General features: G+C 45.3%; 1 protein-coding gene across 1 annotated transcript; it reads right to left on the reverse strand.

Moving 5' to 3' along the window:
* Nucleotides 1-1895: 1895 nt before the first annotated feature.
* C1RL (complement C1r subcomponent like) lies at nucleotides 1896-15355 on the reverse strand. Its single transcript, XM_059682110.1, has 6 exons — nucleotides 15231-15355; nucleotides 14494-14722; nucleotides 8458-8647; nucleotides 5330-5455; nucleotides 5134-5208; nucleotides 1896-3348 (listed from the first exon to the last, which is right to left on the reverse strand). Exons 1-6 carry the CDS (start codon nucleotides 15311-15313, stop codon nucleotides 2576-2578), a joined length of 1476 nt encoding a protein of 491 aa, XP_059538093.1. The 5' UTR covers nucleotides 15314-15355; the 3' UTR covers nucleotides 1896-2575.
* Nucleotides 15356-15648: the final 293 nt, after the last annotated feature.

A 15648-nucleotide genomic window follows, 5' to 3' on the forward strand; every position in this document is an offset into this window, starting at 1 on the left:
GAAAGTGACAAACTTGGCCCTCATTAGCTTAGTCCCACCCTAACCTCCACTCTGCCCAACTACTCAGAATAACCTTTTCTTACACATTTGACTTATGCCCTTGACTCATAACAAGAATAGAAAGAAGGAACAGCCATATAAAGAGTGTCAGGCACTTGACTTAAAGACAGTATTCAAAGACATTGTATATTACATTGTTCATTCCTCTTAGGATTTGATTTTGGGGGAAAATTTTTTTCCTTTAAAGTAATGGTACTTTCTTTGTGGCTATATCCATAATTATACCTATATCTAGTTATATAAATATAGATGTATACATATGAGTATATATTTTTTGCCTTGGTTGGGAGAAACTCATATCATTTTTTTTCAATAATAAAAAACACTAAAACTAAATACATGTTCATTAAATAAAATTTAGCAAATAGAGAAAAACATGGAAAACAAAACATCCAGAATTATACCATTAAAACAATCTCTGAAGAACATTTTAGAGTATTTTAAAAATGTCTTTATTAGTTGAATGATTTTAGAGAGAGTGGAAGGGAGAGGGATAGAGAGATAGAGACATTGATGAGAGAGAAACTTTGATCGGCTGCCTCCTGCATGCCTCCTGCATGCCCCCTGCAGGGATCAAGCCTGCAACCCCCACATGTGCCATGACCAGGAATTGAACCAGTGACATCTTGGTTCATGGGTTAACACTCAACCAGTGAGCCACACCTGCTGGGCTTAGAGTATTTTTCATGGTCTTTGTATTATGTACTATTCAACTTTGTAAAATAGAAGTAACCACATGTACGTTCACATTTTAATCCTACTTTTCCAAAGGTAAATTTAACCTTTAACTATATAGCTAACTTGATTTTCAATAGTAGCAAATTTGCTCTCTTCTCTGTTTCATTCATTTTCTAGTTCTGTTTGAACAAGTGTATTTTATTTGCAACTTTTACTCTAAATTGCCATCATGTCCTCATTAAAAATTAAATAGTTGGTCCTCTCAGGTGGAGCATGGCCCCGGGGTGTCCAGCAGCACTGGAGGGCTCTGTGGGACCATCCAGCCCAGGGCTGGGCTCAGGAGATGGGGTGTCTGCAGGAGATGGGGCCCCAGGAAAGTGCGAGCCAGATGTCATCCTCCTTACTGAAGCAGGAATTCCCAGGGAGAGAGAATCTGTAGGGATGTGGGATTGGGAGGGGAAGTGGGCGATACGGCAGGTCTGGAGGACCCCTGAGAAGCGTAAAGGTGCACAGGGAAGCACACGGCCTTGGCTGTCCCAGACCAGCTGTGGCATTTGGGCAAGTCACTTTACCCCTCTGAACTTCAGATTCCTCATTTAAAATGTGAGTCAGCAGAGTGGAAAAAGCTTTGCATTGAGTCTTGAAAAAGTACTCCCACAGTAATAGTGTCCAATTGTTCATAGATGAAAGGTGATCCATACATTTACTAACAAAGCTTAAAAGTAAGCCTGAAAAGATCAAGTAAATTCCAATAAAACCTGCATCCACATCCTCTTTACCCAATCATGTCTTGAGGGACACTTCCGTAGCCTGTGTCCATATATACAATGGAATGCTACTCAGTCACAAGAAAAGATGAAACAACTGCCGTTTGGGACAACCTGGATGGATCTGGAGAATATCATGCTAAGTGAAATAAGTCAGAGATAAAAAGTCAAGAACCATGTGATTTCACTCATGTGGAATATAAAACTGAAAGTGATAAATGAACAAACGAACAAACAAAAACTCATAGACACAGACAACAGTACAGTGGTTACCAGAGGGGTTGGGGTGAGGTAGTAAAGGTTATAGGGGCTCAAATATATGGTGATGAAAGGAGACTTGACGTTGGGTGGTGAATACACAATGCAATATGCAGATGATGTATTATAGAATTGTACACTTGAAAATATAATTTTATTAACCAATGTCACCCCAATAAATGTAATAAAAAACTGTCTAAAAACAAGCTCCAACAAAATGTAAAGGAGTAAAAATAAACTTAAAATCTATAAATCTAAAAAAGGAAAATAAAATGTGATCATAACACATCCTTTGCAAACTTGGTGTGAGGAGTCAATGAAGTAGCATGTGTGAAGTGCCTGGTATAGAGAATATGTAACAAAAACCGAACTGTCACTGTAATTGCATCTGGGAGTTGTGGTAGGCGGTGCAGCTGACAGTTTGGATATTTGAAGGTCAATTAAAGAGATTTGGGAATGTTTCAAAGATGCAATGAAATTAAGACCACTTCCCTCATACATCACTGAACAGGGGGATGAGAGGGTGGCTGTGTCAGCAGAAAGTGAAGTTCAAAGTGAAACTCACTGAGATGTACAGGGCTTCCCTGGGCTTCACGCAAACTCACAGGAAGGTGGAGGGTGAGGAGGGGTTGGGGGACACCCTTCTTATCTGGCATGAGATCAGCCTTGAGCAGAGGAGGAGTTCTCTCTCAGGGTCTTGGATAGGGATTCCCTGCCCACCCCCTCCCCACCCACAGGACTCAGTCTTCACTTTCAACCCTCTTCTTCTGGGGCCTCCACAGTGCTGGTGTCATTGCTCAGCGCTCCCAGGGTCAGCCCTTCCCACCCATCACGTCCTTGATCCAGTCCACATAATTGAGCACTTTGGTGTAGAAGCCGTACCCTTTGCCACACCCAATGCCCCAGGATACGATGCCCGTGGCCACCCAGTGACGGGCATGGTCATCCCATACTACATAGACGCTACCACTGTCCCCCTGGCAGACACTCTGCTGCCGTGTCTTATCCCCGACACAGAACATGTTATCAGAGAACACCTCAGTCCTCTGTTTCTCTTGAAGCCAGGCCTCGCAGGCCTCCCTCGGGGCAACAGGCAGCCTTGAGTATTTCAACTCGGTAGTTAGCCAGCCCATCTGCACACCAAACCCACTGACATAGCCCATCAGGCCACTGCGGTAGAAGGTCTCGTTGTCGGGCAGACAGACTGGGAGGAGGTGGGGCCCCAAGGGGACACTGTGCTGGAGTTCCAGGAGGGCAATGTCCCCGTTGAAGTTGTAGGACTCGTTCTGACGGTAGTCTGGGTGCACAACCACACGGCGCACAGGGTGGTTCCCCAGTTTTATCATCTCATCTATGCCTGTGTGGCCCAGGAAGACGTCCACATTCCTCTTCTTCCCGAGAAAGATGCTGTCCTTGGGATAGATGGTGTGGGCGGCCGTGAGGATCCATCTGTCGCCCAGCAGGGCCCCGCCCCCACGGCCATAGATACTGGTGAAGGCTTGCCAGGGGAAGTTGCCCAGCTTAGCTTTGGAAGAACCCTGGGCCTCCTGGTTCTGGGTGATGGGGGTGACTGGCTGTCCACAGACTGGGAGAGAGGAGAGGTAAGGGTGAGAAACCAGCATGCATCAAGCCACAATGATTAAAGACCTACTCCTGTGAAGTGCTCTTCCTCCTGCCTCCTGAGCCATTTTAAGCTACTTTTTTACACTCTTGGTGGGACCATCCTGAGCAAATTCATGTAGCAAGCAGAGTTTGCCTTCAGTGCCTCTTGCCTCTGTTTTTTGTGTAATTTCTTCATTAAAAAATGTTTTTATTGATTTTGGAGGGAGAGGAAGAGATGAAGGGACAGAAGAAGAGAGAGAAACATTAATGTGAGAGAGAAACATTGATTGGCTGCCTTCTGCATGCCCCCCACTGGGGATGTGGGGGGATGGAGCCTACAAGAGCCCGAATCCAACTGGTGACCCTTTGGTGCATGGGATGATGCTCAACTAACTGAGCCACACTGCCCATGGCCATTTCCTCAGGCTGCCCCTAGAGCTTTCTGTGGATCAGGAGTAAAATCTGAAAAATTTATTCAAGTGGGTTAGAAAGGCAATGGTTTGACTAAAAACATGGGTTTCAAATCCTCATATACTGCTGATGGAAATTTACAATGGTGCATCCATTGTGGAAAACAGTTCGGCAATTCCTCAAGAAGTTAAATATAGAGTTATGATAGGACCCAGCAATTCCACTCGTAGGTATATACTCAAGAGAACTGAAAACCTATGTTCAAACAGAAACTGGTACATGAATGCTCATGGCAGCATTGTCTATAAAGGGCAAAAGTGGAAACAATCCCAATGTCCATCAACTAATGAATGGATAAACAAGATGTGGTATATCCACACAGAGGAATTCTATTCACTCATGAAAGGAAGGAAGTACGAATACAAGCTACAATGTGGATGAATCTTGAAGACATTGTGCTAAATGAAAGAAGCCACACACAAAAGGTCACATATTGTATGATTCCATTGCTATGAAATGTTCAGAGTAGGCAAGTCCATAGAGACAGAACACAGATTAATGGTTGCCAGAGGATGGGGAAGGGGAGAGTTGGAAGGGTACTGGGTTTCTTTTTGGGATGATGGGAATGTTTTGGAATTGGTGGTAATGGTTGCACAGCATTGTAAATAGACTAAAAATTACTAAGTTGTACACTTTAAAATGGTGAATTTTATATTATGTGAATTTTATTTCAGGAAAAAACCAACCAAACAAAAAAGGTGGACTTTCTGGCTCTGTGGGATCTAAGAAGGGAGATGTTTTGGGGACAGAGAGCCTGTTTGTGTATTCCTAAAGCATACCATACCAAGAGAGGGTTTCCTCTTATTACAACCCTGCCCCTCTTTCCCCTTCACTTTTCCATCTGATTAACTTCCTTCATGCTTTTGCTTTCTTAGTTATCTTTTTTTAAAAAATATATTTTTATTGATTTCAGAAAGGAAGGGAGAGGGAGAGAGAAACATAAATGATGAGGGAGAATCATTTATTGGCTGCCTCCTGCACACCCCAACACTGGGGATCGAGCCTGAAACCTGGGCATAACCTGGGCATGTGCCCTGACAGGAATCGAACCGTGACCTCCTGGTTCATAGGTTGATGCTCAAACACTGGGCTTGGTTATCTCTCGATCTTTGAAGAATACGGGACAAGCTCCTTGCCTCTTCTTTTCTGGACCTTTTTGGTTTCCCTCTTCTTCCTCCCTTTCTGCCTTTATTTCTTCTTTCTATTTGAAGGCTTTCCTCTAACCCCCTGTATCCTGATCCACAGGCCCCTGCTTGGAAAGTGGCCATAATCACAGCACTCGCAGGTCACTACTCACCAGGCACACAGCGAGGAGCCTCCTCCTTGTCCAGTGTCTCTTTCCCAGGGCTCTGGGCTCTGCAGGTGAGTGTCTCTGAGGAGTGAAATGAGGTGAGGCTCAGAATTGGGAGTTGGGGCTAAAAAGGTAGGTGCCACAGGCCCCTTGGTTGGAGTAAGGCAGATAGAAGCTGGTTTCCCAGCAGGTGGGGACTCACCTGCTGGCACTGTCTGATAATAGGGCTCCTGGCAGTGGTTCTGGATCTCGGAGGAGTTGTCTCCAGGTGTGTGTGTGGCCTCAGAACCTGCACTAACCTGGCTGATGGGCTGACTATGGTTCATACCTATAGGGAAAAAGTGGTCATTAGGACCTAGAACAGAATTGCAAACGGGCACCCCAGAGAGTGATCTGGCCCATGGCCATATTTAGTTTGACCTGTACAGTGTTTTTTGTTTTCTTTTTAAACATTTGAACTATTTTTCACTGATCAGATGGTCAATGCTAAAAAACAAGTAACTAGGATATGGGGAAGCGGGCATTTTCAGACATAATTAGTGAGAGTGTAAAGTACCAAAACCTCTTAGGAGGGAAATTTAGCAATACCAAAATTAAAAATGCATTTTTTTCACCTAGCATTTCCATTTTTAAGAATTTACCCTCATATGTGTGCTCCAAGATGTATATGTAAGATATCCATAACAGTACTGTCTGTGGCAGCAAAATATTTACCAATGGAAGACTGATTAAACACATTATGACACATCAATCAAAGGAATATTATATGGCCATTAAAAATAATTAGGCAACGCTAGCCACATGTATATGGAATGATCTTTAAGATATATCACTGGGAAAAAGCAGGGCGCGACAGAACCAAGATGGCGGCATAGGTTAACGCCAGAGTTTGCTGCTTTGAACAACTACTTCAAAAGTGAAACTAAAACACAGAACGGACACCGCCCAGAACCACAGGAACGCTGGCTGAGTGGAAGTCCTACAACTAGGAGGGAAGAGAAACGCATACGGACACTCAGAGGAGGCGCAGTGCTGAAGTCAAATTCTGAGGTGCGGAGTGCGCGGAGCGGGCTGGCGGCGGAGGGCGCGGTTGTTGTTTTCAATCAGGAGGGAGTCGCAGACTCTGAGCTCCAGATACAGGCGAGTCTTTAGGGACCCAGGCTCAAACGGGAGAAGCGGACTGTCTGGCTTCGGTCAGAGCGAGTGCAGCTTTCTCTCCGAGCCTTGCAGCGGGTGCTGGGACTCAGAGAGGCAGAGCCCCTGGGGACAGGACTGAGAGCCGCCATAACTGCTCTCTCCGGCCCACCCTGTTGATCCTGTGCGACCCGCCCTGCCCAAGCCCTGCACAGAGGCATTTACCGGATAGCCTCAGGCAAAGGCTAGATTAGCACCTCCCTAGAGGACAGAAGTTCTCTCACTGCTGACACAGCTGATTCTCATAGCCACTTGGCCTGGAGGTCAAACCCTCCCTGGAATTAGCTACAACAATCAAGATTTATCTATAAGACTGCGAACAAAGACCACTAGGGGGTGCACCAAAGAAGCATAACAAAATGCGGAGACAAAGAAACAGGACAAAATTGTCAATGGAAGAAATAGAGTTCAGAACCACACTTTTAAGGTCTCTCAAGAACTGTTTAGAAGCTGCCGATAGACTTAATGAGATCTACACGAAAACTAATAAGACCCTCGATCTTATATTGGGGAACCAACTAGAAATTAAGCACACACGGTCTGAAATAACGAATATTAAACAGACGCCCGACAGCAGACCAGAGGAGCGCAAGAATCAAGTCAATGATTTGAATTGCGAGGAAGCAAAAAACATCCAACGGGAAAAGCAAAATGAAAAAAGAATCCAAAAATGCAAGGATAGTGTAAGGAGCCTCTGGGACAGCTTCAAGCGTACCAACATCAGAATTATAGGGGTGCCAGAAGATGAGAGAGAGCAAGATATTGAAAACCTATTTGAAGAAATAATGACAGAAAACTTCCCCCACCTGGTGAAAGAAATGGACTTACAGGTCCAAGAAGCGCGGAGAACCCCAAACAAAAGGAATCCAAAGAGGACCACACCAAGACGCATCATAATTAAAATGCCAAGAGCAAAAGATAAAGAGAGAATCTTAAAAACAGCAAGAGAAAGTAACTCAGTTACCTACAAGGGAATACCCATACGACTGTCAGCTGATTTCTCAACAGAAACTTTGCAGGCCAGAAGGGAGTGGCAAGAAATATTCAAAGTGATGAATACCAAGAAACTACAACCAAGATTACTTTATCCAGCAAAGCTATCATTCAGAATTGAAGGTCAGATAAAGAGCTTCACAGATAAGGAAAAGCTAAAGGAGTTCATCACCACCAAACCAGGATTATATGAAATGCTGAAAGGTATCCTTTAAGAAGAGGAAGAGGAAGAAAAAGGTAAAGATACAAATTATGAACAACAAATATGCATCTATCAACAAGTGAATCTAAGAATCAAGTGAATAAATAATCTGATGAACAGAATGAACTGTTGATTATAATAGAATCAGGGACATAGAAAGGGAATGGACTGACTATTCTTGGGGGGGAAAGGGGTGTGGGAGATGTGGGAAGAGACTGGACAAAAATCGTGCACCTATGGATGAGGACAGTGGGTGGGGAGTGAGGGCGGAGGGTGGGGTGGGAACTGGGAGGAGGGGAGTTATGGGGGGGGAAAAAAAAAAGGAACAAATGTAATAATCTGAACAATAAAGATTTAATTAAAAAAAAAAGAAAAAAAAAGATATATCACTGAAAAAAAAAAGATATATCACTCAGTGAAAAATGTCAAATTTAAAACATTGTGAATAGTATGCATGCAGCACACACACACACACACACACACCTACTCACACAATTATATTTGAATGGCATAGCATGTCTTTGGAAGAATACCCAGGAAATGGAGAATAGAGTTGTTTCTGGACAAGATAGCCAGGGACTAAGGGCCAGAGATCAGAGACTTACTCTTTACCACATTTTTGGGATATTTTTATAGTGAGCATATATTATCTTTAAAAAAAATTCTGAGTTACCAATTGAAAAACAATTGGTAACCTTTGGCTTGAAAAAACAAGATGATCTGCAAGTTCTGGGCCAGTAAATAGTCATGGAAACAACTGTTGAGCAATGGCTGCCCTTTAACTGGCAGCTCATCAGCAGAAGCCTGGAGAGGGCAGGGAAGGTGTGGGCCTGGGTGTTCCTGAGCCCCCAGTGTCAACAGTCACTCAAGTTTCTGCTTGTAGCTTCAAGGCACCAGGGCCATGGCTATGGGCAGAGAGTGCACCCCCGAGGGACACTCACTCACGGCTTGGTAGAGGACCAGGAAGCCCTTGTGGAGGCCCGCTGTCCTGTCCGCAGAGGAGGCTGGTGCAGGGAAGGTCAGCCGCAAACTGTTCCCCGAGGACACAAACTCCCTCTGACCTGGGGGGCTGCCCAGCGGAGAGCCCACTTGGCCGTAGAACCGGCTTGGATCCATCGCACTGGCTGTGATCTGAAAGGAGAGGGGGGCAGGCAGGTGTGGGGTGAATTTGTAGCACAAGGGGTCACCGGGTCACATCATGGGCCCAGGCTTCATCCCCATCTAGGAGGTCTGCACTCCTCTGGGGCTGAGAAGCTGTTCTCTGTGGAACCTTGCTCAAGTAGCTTCCTGTTCCATTATTGACCCCCCAGTTTCTTCCAGACATGACTAGATACCTTGCATATTTCTTTAGCCTGCTATAATTGTCTCATAAAGTCTACCATACTTACCTTCTTCCAAGAAGCTCCTTGGGAACAGAGTCAATAACATCATAACAACGATGTTTGGAGACAGATGGTTACTAGACTTATTGTGGTGGTCATTTTGTGAGGTATATTGATATTGAGTCAATATATTGAACTCCTGAAACTAACATAATACCATATGTCAATTATAATTAAAAATGAATCAATAAAAAAGAAGTTCCTTGGAAACCCTAGGGTTCTCCCAATAGTCCACTGGACTGTAAGTTCCAAGAAGGCAGGGAGTACATCGAATCTGCTGGCCACTGAATCCCTGCTGCTCAACATGGTGCCTACAGCACCATGGCTTTGAATCAACGACGATGCAGACATAAGTCCCTTCCATCCAACCCCATCACCTTCCTCTTCTCTGAGTAACTTCCTGTGGGCCAACAGCTGTGACGCAATAAGACCCTCTGCAAACACTTAGCTGGGGTTCCTGGTCTTTCCTGTTCTCCTTCTTTTGGAGTGTCCCTCCTCTTACCCCATGCACTGTAAATAAAGCCCCACCAGGCGTGGGAATCTAAGGGCACAAGTGTGCACAGTGTGGATACTCTGGCGATTGCTGTTTAACTTACATGTTCTTTGAGCAGGGTGTCTCTGTGTCAAACCCTTTTGACTGCCTCGCCCCTGCTCAAATTCCTTTCTGTGGGTTCCCCATCCCAACGCAGGATACCTGGGAAGGAGTTCCCTTGACTGATGCTTCATGCTTAGTCTCTATTCTGGGCACATGGCTCACTGCTCAGCTCATTTTATTTTTAAAATTTTATTCCTGATTTCATATTGACCCACATCCTGCATTCTTGCTAGTTTTTCATTCGCTGATTCTTCCAAAGTCTCAAATTCCTTTAAGAGGCCGTCCAGACTATCTCACTGCGATCACATTAACCAAGTAAACGTTGGCATGAAGAAAATTTCTCAGTCACCCCAAATGCCTTGCTTGGGCACATTCCAATACTGTTCTTTTCCTCAGAACAACAACAAACTTAAGCCCCATATTTAAGAGACTCATTATCTCTTGGGGGAAGAAGCCTTTTTGCTCTCTGAAACTGTCCTTTACTGATCTACTTGGTTGTCAAACTCCTCAGCTTTCTTTTTAGCTTCCTCACAGGTTGTTGGCTAAATAGAATCACGTAGGAGTCTAACTAGCAAAGCAGAATGAACACATGGCCGTGAGTCCTAAGACTTTGCTCTTAGGACTGTGTGACATGGGCAGTTGCTCAACCACCTCAGGTCTTAGTTTCCTGTCCTGTAAAATGGTCTGTGTGGCCTCTTGCTGTCAGGGCAGCATGTCCTATGGCAGCTTTCCAGTATGTCCCTAAAGAGCAGTGGTGAAGATGATACGAAATACCTGCTCATTCAAAATTCATTGTGCTGTGTGTCCTACACGTACGACAAGCTTGGATTTCATTTATTCTTTCATTTATTTCTTTGAGAGTTATTATGCTCTATGTGCAAGACACTATGCTAAGTGCAGGGATACAGACATGAATAAGACATGGTTCTGCTACCAAGGAGCCCATAGTCTGGTTGAGAATATTGCATTTAAGGTGTGTGTGTGTGTGTGTGTGTGTGTGTGTGTGTGTGTGTGTTGCCCTGGCAGCAAAGAGGAGAAAATAATTCTATTCCTGAGCTTGGATTTCCTCAATGACAAGGGAAGAGTCAGTCTGGGCTTAAAATTGTCCATGACTAAGAAGAACAGGGCTCATGGTAGGTGCTCAATAGAATCGGTTGAATTGAATATAGTCGGCTTCTGGTGAAATCTGAAGCTTTAAACATGCATTTATCTCAAACCCCATTAATATGACAGCAAAGGGATAAAATGGTGTACATGGTCAAGGACAAACAGTGAGAGATGGCAGCAGATGAGTGATGCCAGTAACATCTTGAAAGGTGGAATGGAGATGCAAAAGGGACAGCCTGACTCTGCAGAGGTGGAAGCCAACATAAAGCAAGCAGGTTCTTATCGCAGAAATTAGGATAACCAGGCACCCGTGAGGATGGGGATGAGAGAGAGGCTTAGAGGATCCTCTGTAGGGAGACCTCAGGATTCTGGATCCCTTTGCTCACCCTATGCATCCAGATAACTTTCGGGCTCACCCTGGCAGGAGACCTGAGTGTGAGTCAGAGATCCTGGACTTGGGGTCCCCTGGGACACTTGATAGAGGGAGTGAGGCCAGAATTGAAAACAGAAGGATGAGGTGAAAGTCTACATAGCAAACAGTGAGATGCTACTGCTTGTTTACTAGAAGGCTGGCAGCTCTGATCGGGAGACCAGAGAATTCCTCTCTGAGGCTGGCTATCCTCAAAGAGAGTACTTCTGTATACTGACACTGGGAACCCCCCCCCCGCTCCCCCCCCCAAAGACATCTAAGTCACCTTGTTGATAACCCTGTTTCCAAGCTTGTTTCACAAATTTCAGCTATCACACAGAGCATCCAATATCATTCTAGTACTTCATTATTAAGTATGAATGGACAGCCAAGGATTATCAAACATTGTAGGAGAGACGAAAAGCAGAGACTAAAACAGATGAAGAGTAAAAAAGAACTTGGATAATACAGGGACTAGAAGAAACATTTAAAAATAATTCTATCATAGGGAAAAGAATATTGTCTAGTAAACAGGAATAGTATTCTATAAAAAGGCACATTTAGAAAATAAGAACGAGGCTTTAGACATAAAAATATGTCAACAGAAAATAAACCATTACAGTTGGTATTTAAAAGGGGGAAATCACCCAGAAAATGGAACAAAAAGACAAGGAATTGGAAAACACAACAGAATGAATAGCAAAACTAGAGAATCAGTCCAGAACATACAGCAGCTAAATCACAGGAGTTCCAGAAATCAAAAATAAAGCGAGTAGATATGTGTAAATAATTTAAGAAACAATACAAGAACATTCCTAGAATTGAAGGACTAGATTAAAAGAGTCTCTAGATTCAGATAACTCTGTACAACCAGTAAAAAGCACATAATGAAAGTTCAGAATACTGGTAATAAAGAAAATATTCCCAAAGCTCTAGAGAGAAAAAAACTAAGGATCAGGACTCAATGCTATCAGACTTAACACGAGAGCTAGAAGACAATACCATCACATTTCTGAGAGAAAATGACTTCCAACCTAGAATGCAACCCGGTTAAACAATCCATCACTGTGAGGGCAGAACAAAGACATTTAGGGTTATGTAAGAGCCTCTGAAATGTACTCCCACATACCTTTTCTGGAGGAGAAAGTGCTCCTACAAAAAGAGGGAGTAAACCAGGAAAGAAATGGTGATGGGATTCAGTTCCAACACAGGACAGGCAAAGGGAATCTCCAGCATGAGGGAGAAGGGACTCCCAGAAAGTGTGAAGGCTTAGAGAACAAAGAATTCAGACTGAGGGAAGAAACCATCAAGAGATCTGTAGGTGAGTGTCACCAATAAAAAAAGAGGACTCAGAGATTGACATTTGTACTTGAATGTGCTGAGAAGAGATTTACTCTCCTGGCTAAGAGTTTGGGGAGGTCAGTTACAGAGAACTAAGCAAACCAAAGATTAGAACAAAAACCAACAAAAAATTCCAAAGAACTCCATGTAATTATTGACTCCTGGAAACCAAAGTTGGAGAAAACAAACAAACCTATAATTACTGTACTTCACTGGCTCAGATCTGAATATTTTAAAGTTATAATAATATAAATAAGAACTCTAGATTTAATAAAAAAATGAGAGTATTGGTAAACTGGGCGGATGGAGGAGGGGAAATGTAGACGGTGAAGTTCTGAGCTAGAGCTAGTCCTATCATCTATAGTTGAAAGTTCATGGGTAATATTGCTAGACAGACATGAGCAGAGCAAGGCCGGGCACAGAAGCGCACAGGGCAGAAAGCCCCGGATGCCCAGCAAGGGGAAAGCTGGGAGAACAAGGACCTCACCCCCAGGTAACCTATCCTCCCCAGCATGTCACCGCTCATGCGGTTTGGACGCCTGGCCTTTAAGATCGATGGTCAGGTGGGTTAGACCCCCTGGCCTTTTCCTCCTTAAAGATAACATCGAGGCCTCAGTTGTATTTCAGCTCCAGGTCCAGAAAAGCAGCAAAACCTGACAAGTGGCGCTGTAGCTGCCTCAGGACAAGCCTTGTTGACTAGTGACCCCCTGCCCTGGCACTGACCAGTCAGTAGAGCATACCCAGAAAACTGATGAATATTCTATAAAGACTCTTCCCTGAGACCTCCCCTAAGATTGCCACCTGCAAGAGAGAGATACATATGCTTAGGACAAAGGACCCCGGTGCGCACACTCTCCCAGGGGAGCACGCCGGCACCGTTCCCTTCCCCCTTCTTTTTAAAGGGACCCCAGGAGACTTGTAAACAGAGGAGCAATGGGCAGCAGCAGCTCGCCCCAGGCCAACCCCCGATCCTGTCTCCAGGACCCCCTTTTCTCTGACTTCTCAGTGAGCCAAAGCAGCCCAGCCAGGCTTTCCTGTGGCTTCTTCTATGGCCTTCCTTGCTTCACTGTCCTAAGGATATTTTTGCTGCCATCATGGATACAATACCCTTTGGCTCAGTGTTGTGTAGCCCTTCCTTTTGGATATCTCCAACTCCTATCCCCTTTTCCTTAAATAAATTAAAATTTCCTTATTCACTGCCTGAGATTGCTATTTAGCCTGCCCGTGCATCACCAACTTTACCCTTTCAAATGTGTTTTACAAAACGCAAACAAAACCAGAATGAGCATGTTAGTGATACAGATGAAAATAACTACCAGATGAAACAGCTACATGACTTGTAACTAATTGCCCCAGGAGAGGACAATGGAGGGGGGGAGTAGGCTGGAGACAGCTGTTTCTCATTATATGCCTTGTAGTACTCTGATTAAAAAACAACAACAGCCCTAACTGGTTTGGCTCAGTGGATAGAGCGTCAGCCTGCGGACTGAAGGGTCCCAGGTTCGATTCTGGTCAAGGGCATGTACCTTGGTTGCGGGCACATCCCCAGTGGGGAGTGTGCAGGAGGCAGGTGATCGATGTTTCTCTCTCATCGATGTTTCTAACTCTCTATCTCTCTCCCTCCTCTCTGTAAAAAAATCAATAAGATATATTAAAAACAACAACTATGTGCATGTATTATTTTGATATAAATAAAACTTAAACCGAAAGATAACATGAGGTACTGTTTTTGAAGTGTCCTTATTCGGATAATGCCCTTACCCTAAGAACTTTTGCCATAGCTCCTCTAAGGTAAACCCAGTCACCAAATCTTTTGTTATTATTCATGCCCAGCTGCCTGCCCTGACAGAGCAAGTATTCAGGTGTGTTTAATGACTGACGTGTGAGTCCTTGCTCTTTATTCTAGGGATTGGCAGCATTTGTGTGTTCCTTTGGGGCCAAGATGGTAGCAGAGCCAGGGACAGGGCTGCTGGCGGAGGCTGTACACCTGGGCAGACCCCGGCCTCCCAGGTAAGCCCGCCTGTGCCCCTGACTTGGACTCTTCATCCATCCTCTGAGGTTCAGGGCACTGACACCTCCCACTGCCCCCTGGGCTCCAGGCCGGAGGATCCCTCCCCAGAGTCCCTCCAGGACCCCAGCTCACGGTGACAGAGTCCGGCTCACAGTCCTGGGACAGCTCCAGGTCCAAGTCCTGCAAGATAAGCTTCACAGCAAAGCCCTCCGGGGCCTGGATGACAGTGGTGCTCTCTTGGCCTTTGAGGTATGGCTCTGGGTACCCTGGAGAGGTCAGCTGCTGGGGTCGCTGCTGGGCCAAGAGCACAGAGCCCTGCGTGGGGCAAGCCTGGAGGACTCCCCAGAGAAGCAGCCACCACCTGCGAGGGGGTGAGGGCAAGATGAGGCCTGTGGAGTCATGAGGAGTGAGGGCAGGCTATGCCAAGGGACTGAGGGACTGGTCATTAGCAGCTGTGGCCTCAGCCCTTGAGGCCTGGCACCTCTGCCTGCTCCCTTATCACCCCTCTCTGCCCCAGTGCCTCCAGCCTCCTACTCAGCCTGAGTAGGAGTTTTCCACCATTGCTATCTCCGTGGAGAGTCTCGTACAGAGTTGGGGGCTACTTTCTGCTTCAGCAGATCCCAAGCCCACCCTGGGAACTGAGGGAGACATGGTGGTACAAGTGAGGGACAGTTAGATGTTAGTTTCCTGGCTCAGAGCATCGGGCTTGATCACCCCCAGGAAAGGCTGCTAGAAGCTACGGGCAATTTCTAAGTCCCCTCTGCATTAAGTGGCTCTGTGTGTGTGTGTGTGTGAGTGTGTGTACATACACCCCTGGGTCCCACCCCATCCTTTTCCTCTCCTCCAGGCCTCTCCAAGGGCACACTCACATCATGCGTGCGCAGCTTATGGAGTTGGGGCTTCCCCAGAGATAATTCTCCACCTCTGAGACCAGGCATCTGGAATGGGCCATCTGGGACCTTAGAGAGGACTTGGCCCAGGTTAGGGAACAAGAGGTGGGGCTGGAGAGGGCCCTGAGGGGGAGGAGGGAGCATTTACTGGAAATGGGTTGAGTAATTCTCTGGTTCCTTTTTCTAATTCTCTGGGTTGAGCGCCACCTACTGTCTAACTTGGGGATAGCTCCCCCACCACAACTTAAGGCAGTGGTTCTCAACCTTCCTAATGCCGCGACCTCTTAATACAGTTCCTCATGTCGTGGTGACCCCCAATTTCGTTGTTACAAATTGAACATAATTAATGCATAGTGATTAATCCCAGAAACAATATGTAATTATATATGTGTTTTCC

This window comes from Myotis daubentonii, chromosome 2 (genome assembly GCF_963259705.1).
Source record: "Myotis daubentonii chromosome 2, mMyoDau2.1, whole genome shotgun sequence".
Lineage (NCBI taxonomy): Eukaryota > Metazoa > Chordata > Mammalia > Chiroptera > Vespertilionidae > Myotis > Myotis daubentonii.

What these genes read in the sequence shown, in the direction of transcription:
- C1RL (XM_059682110.1), bottom strand. Translation starts at nt 15,313, where the DNA reads ATGGCCCATTCCAGATGCCTGGTCTCAGAGGTGGAGAATTATCTCTGG. An exon ending in GGTCCTCTACCAAGCCGTGA is followed by an intron (nt 5,456 to 8,457) that starts GTGAGTGTCCCT and finishes TTTTCCCTATAG; the next exon opens with GTATGAACCATAGTCAGCCC. An exon ending in GGCTCCTCGCTGTGTGCCTG is followed by an intron (nt 3,349 to 5,133) that starts GTGAGTAGTGAC and finishes CCTCTCTCCCAG; the next exon opens with TCTGTGGACAGCCAGTCACC.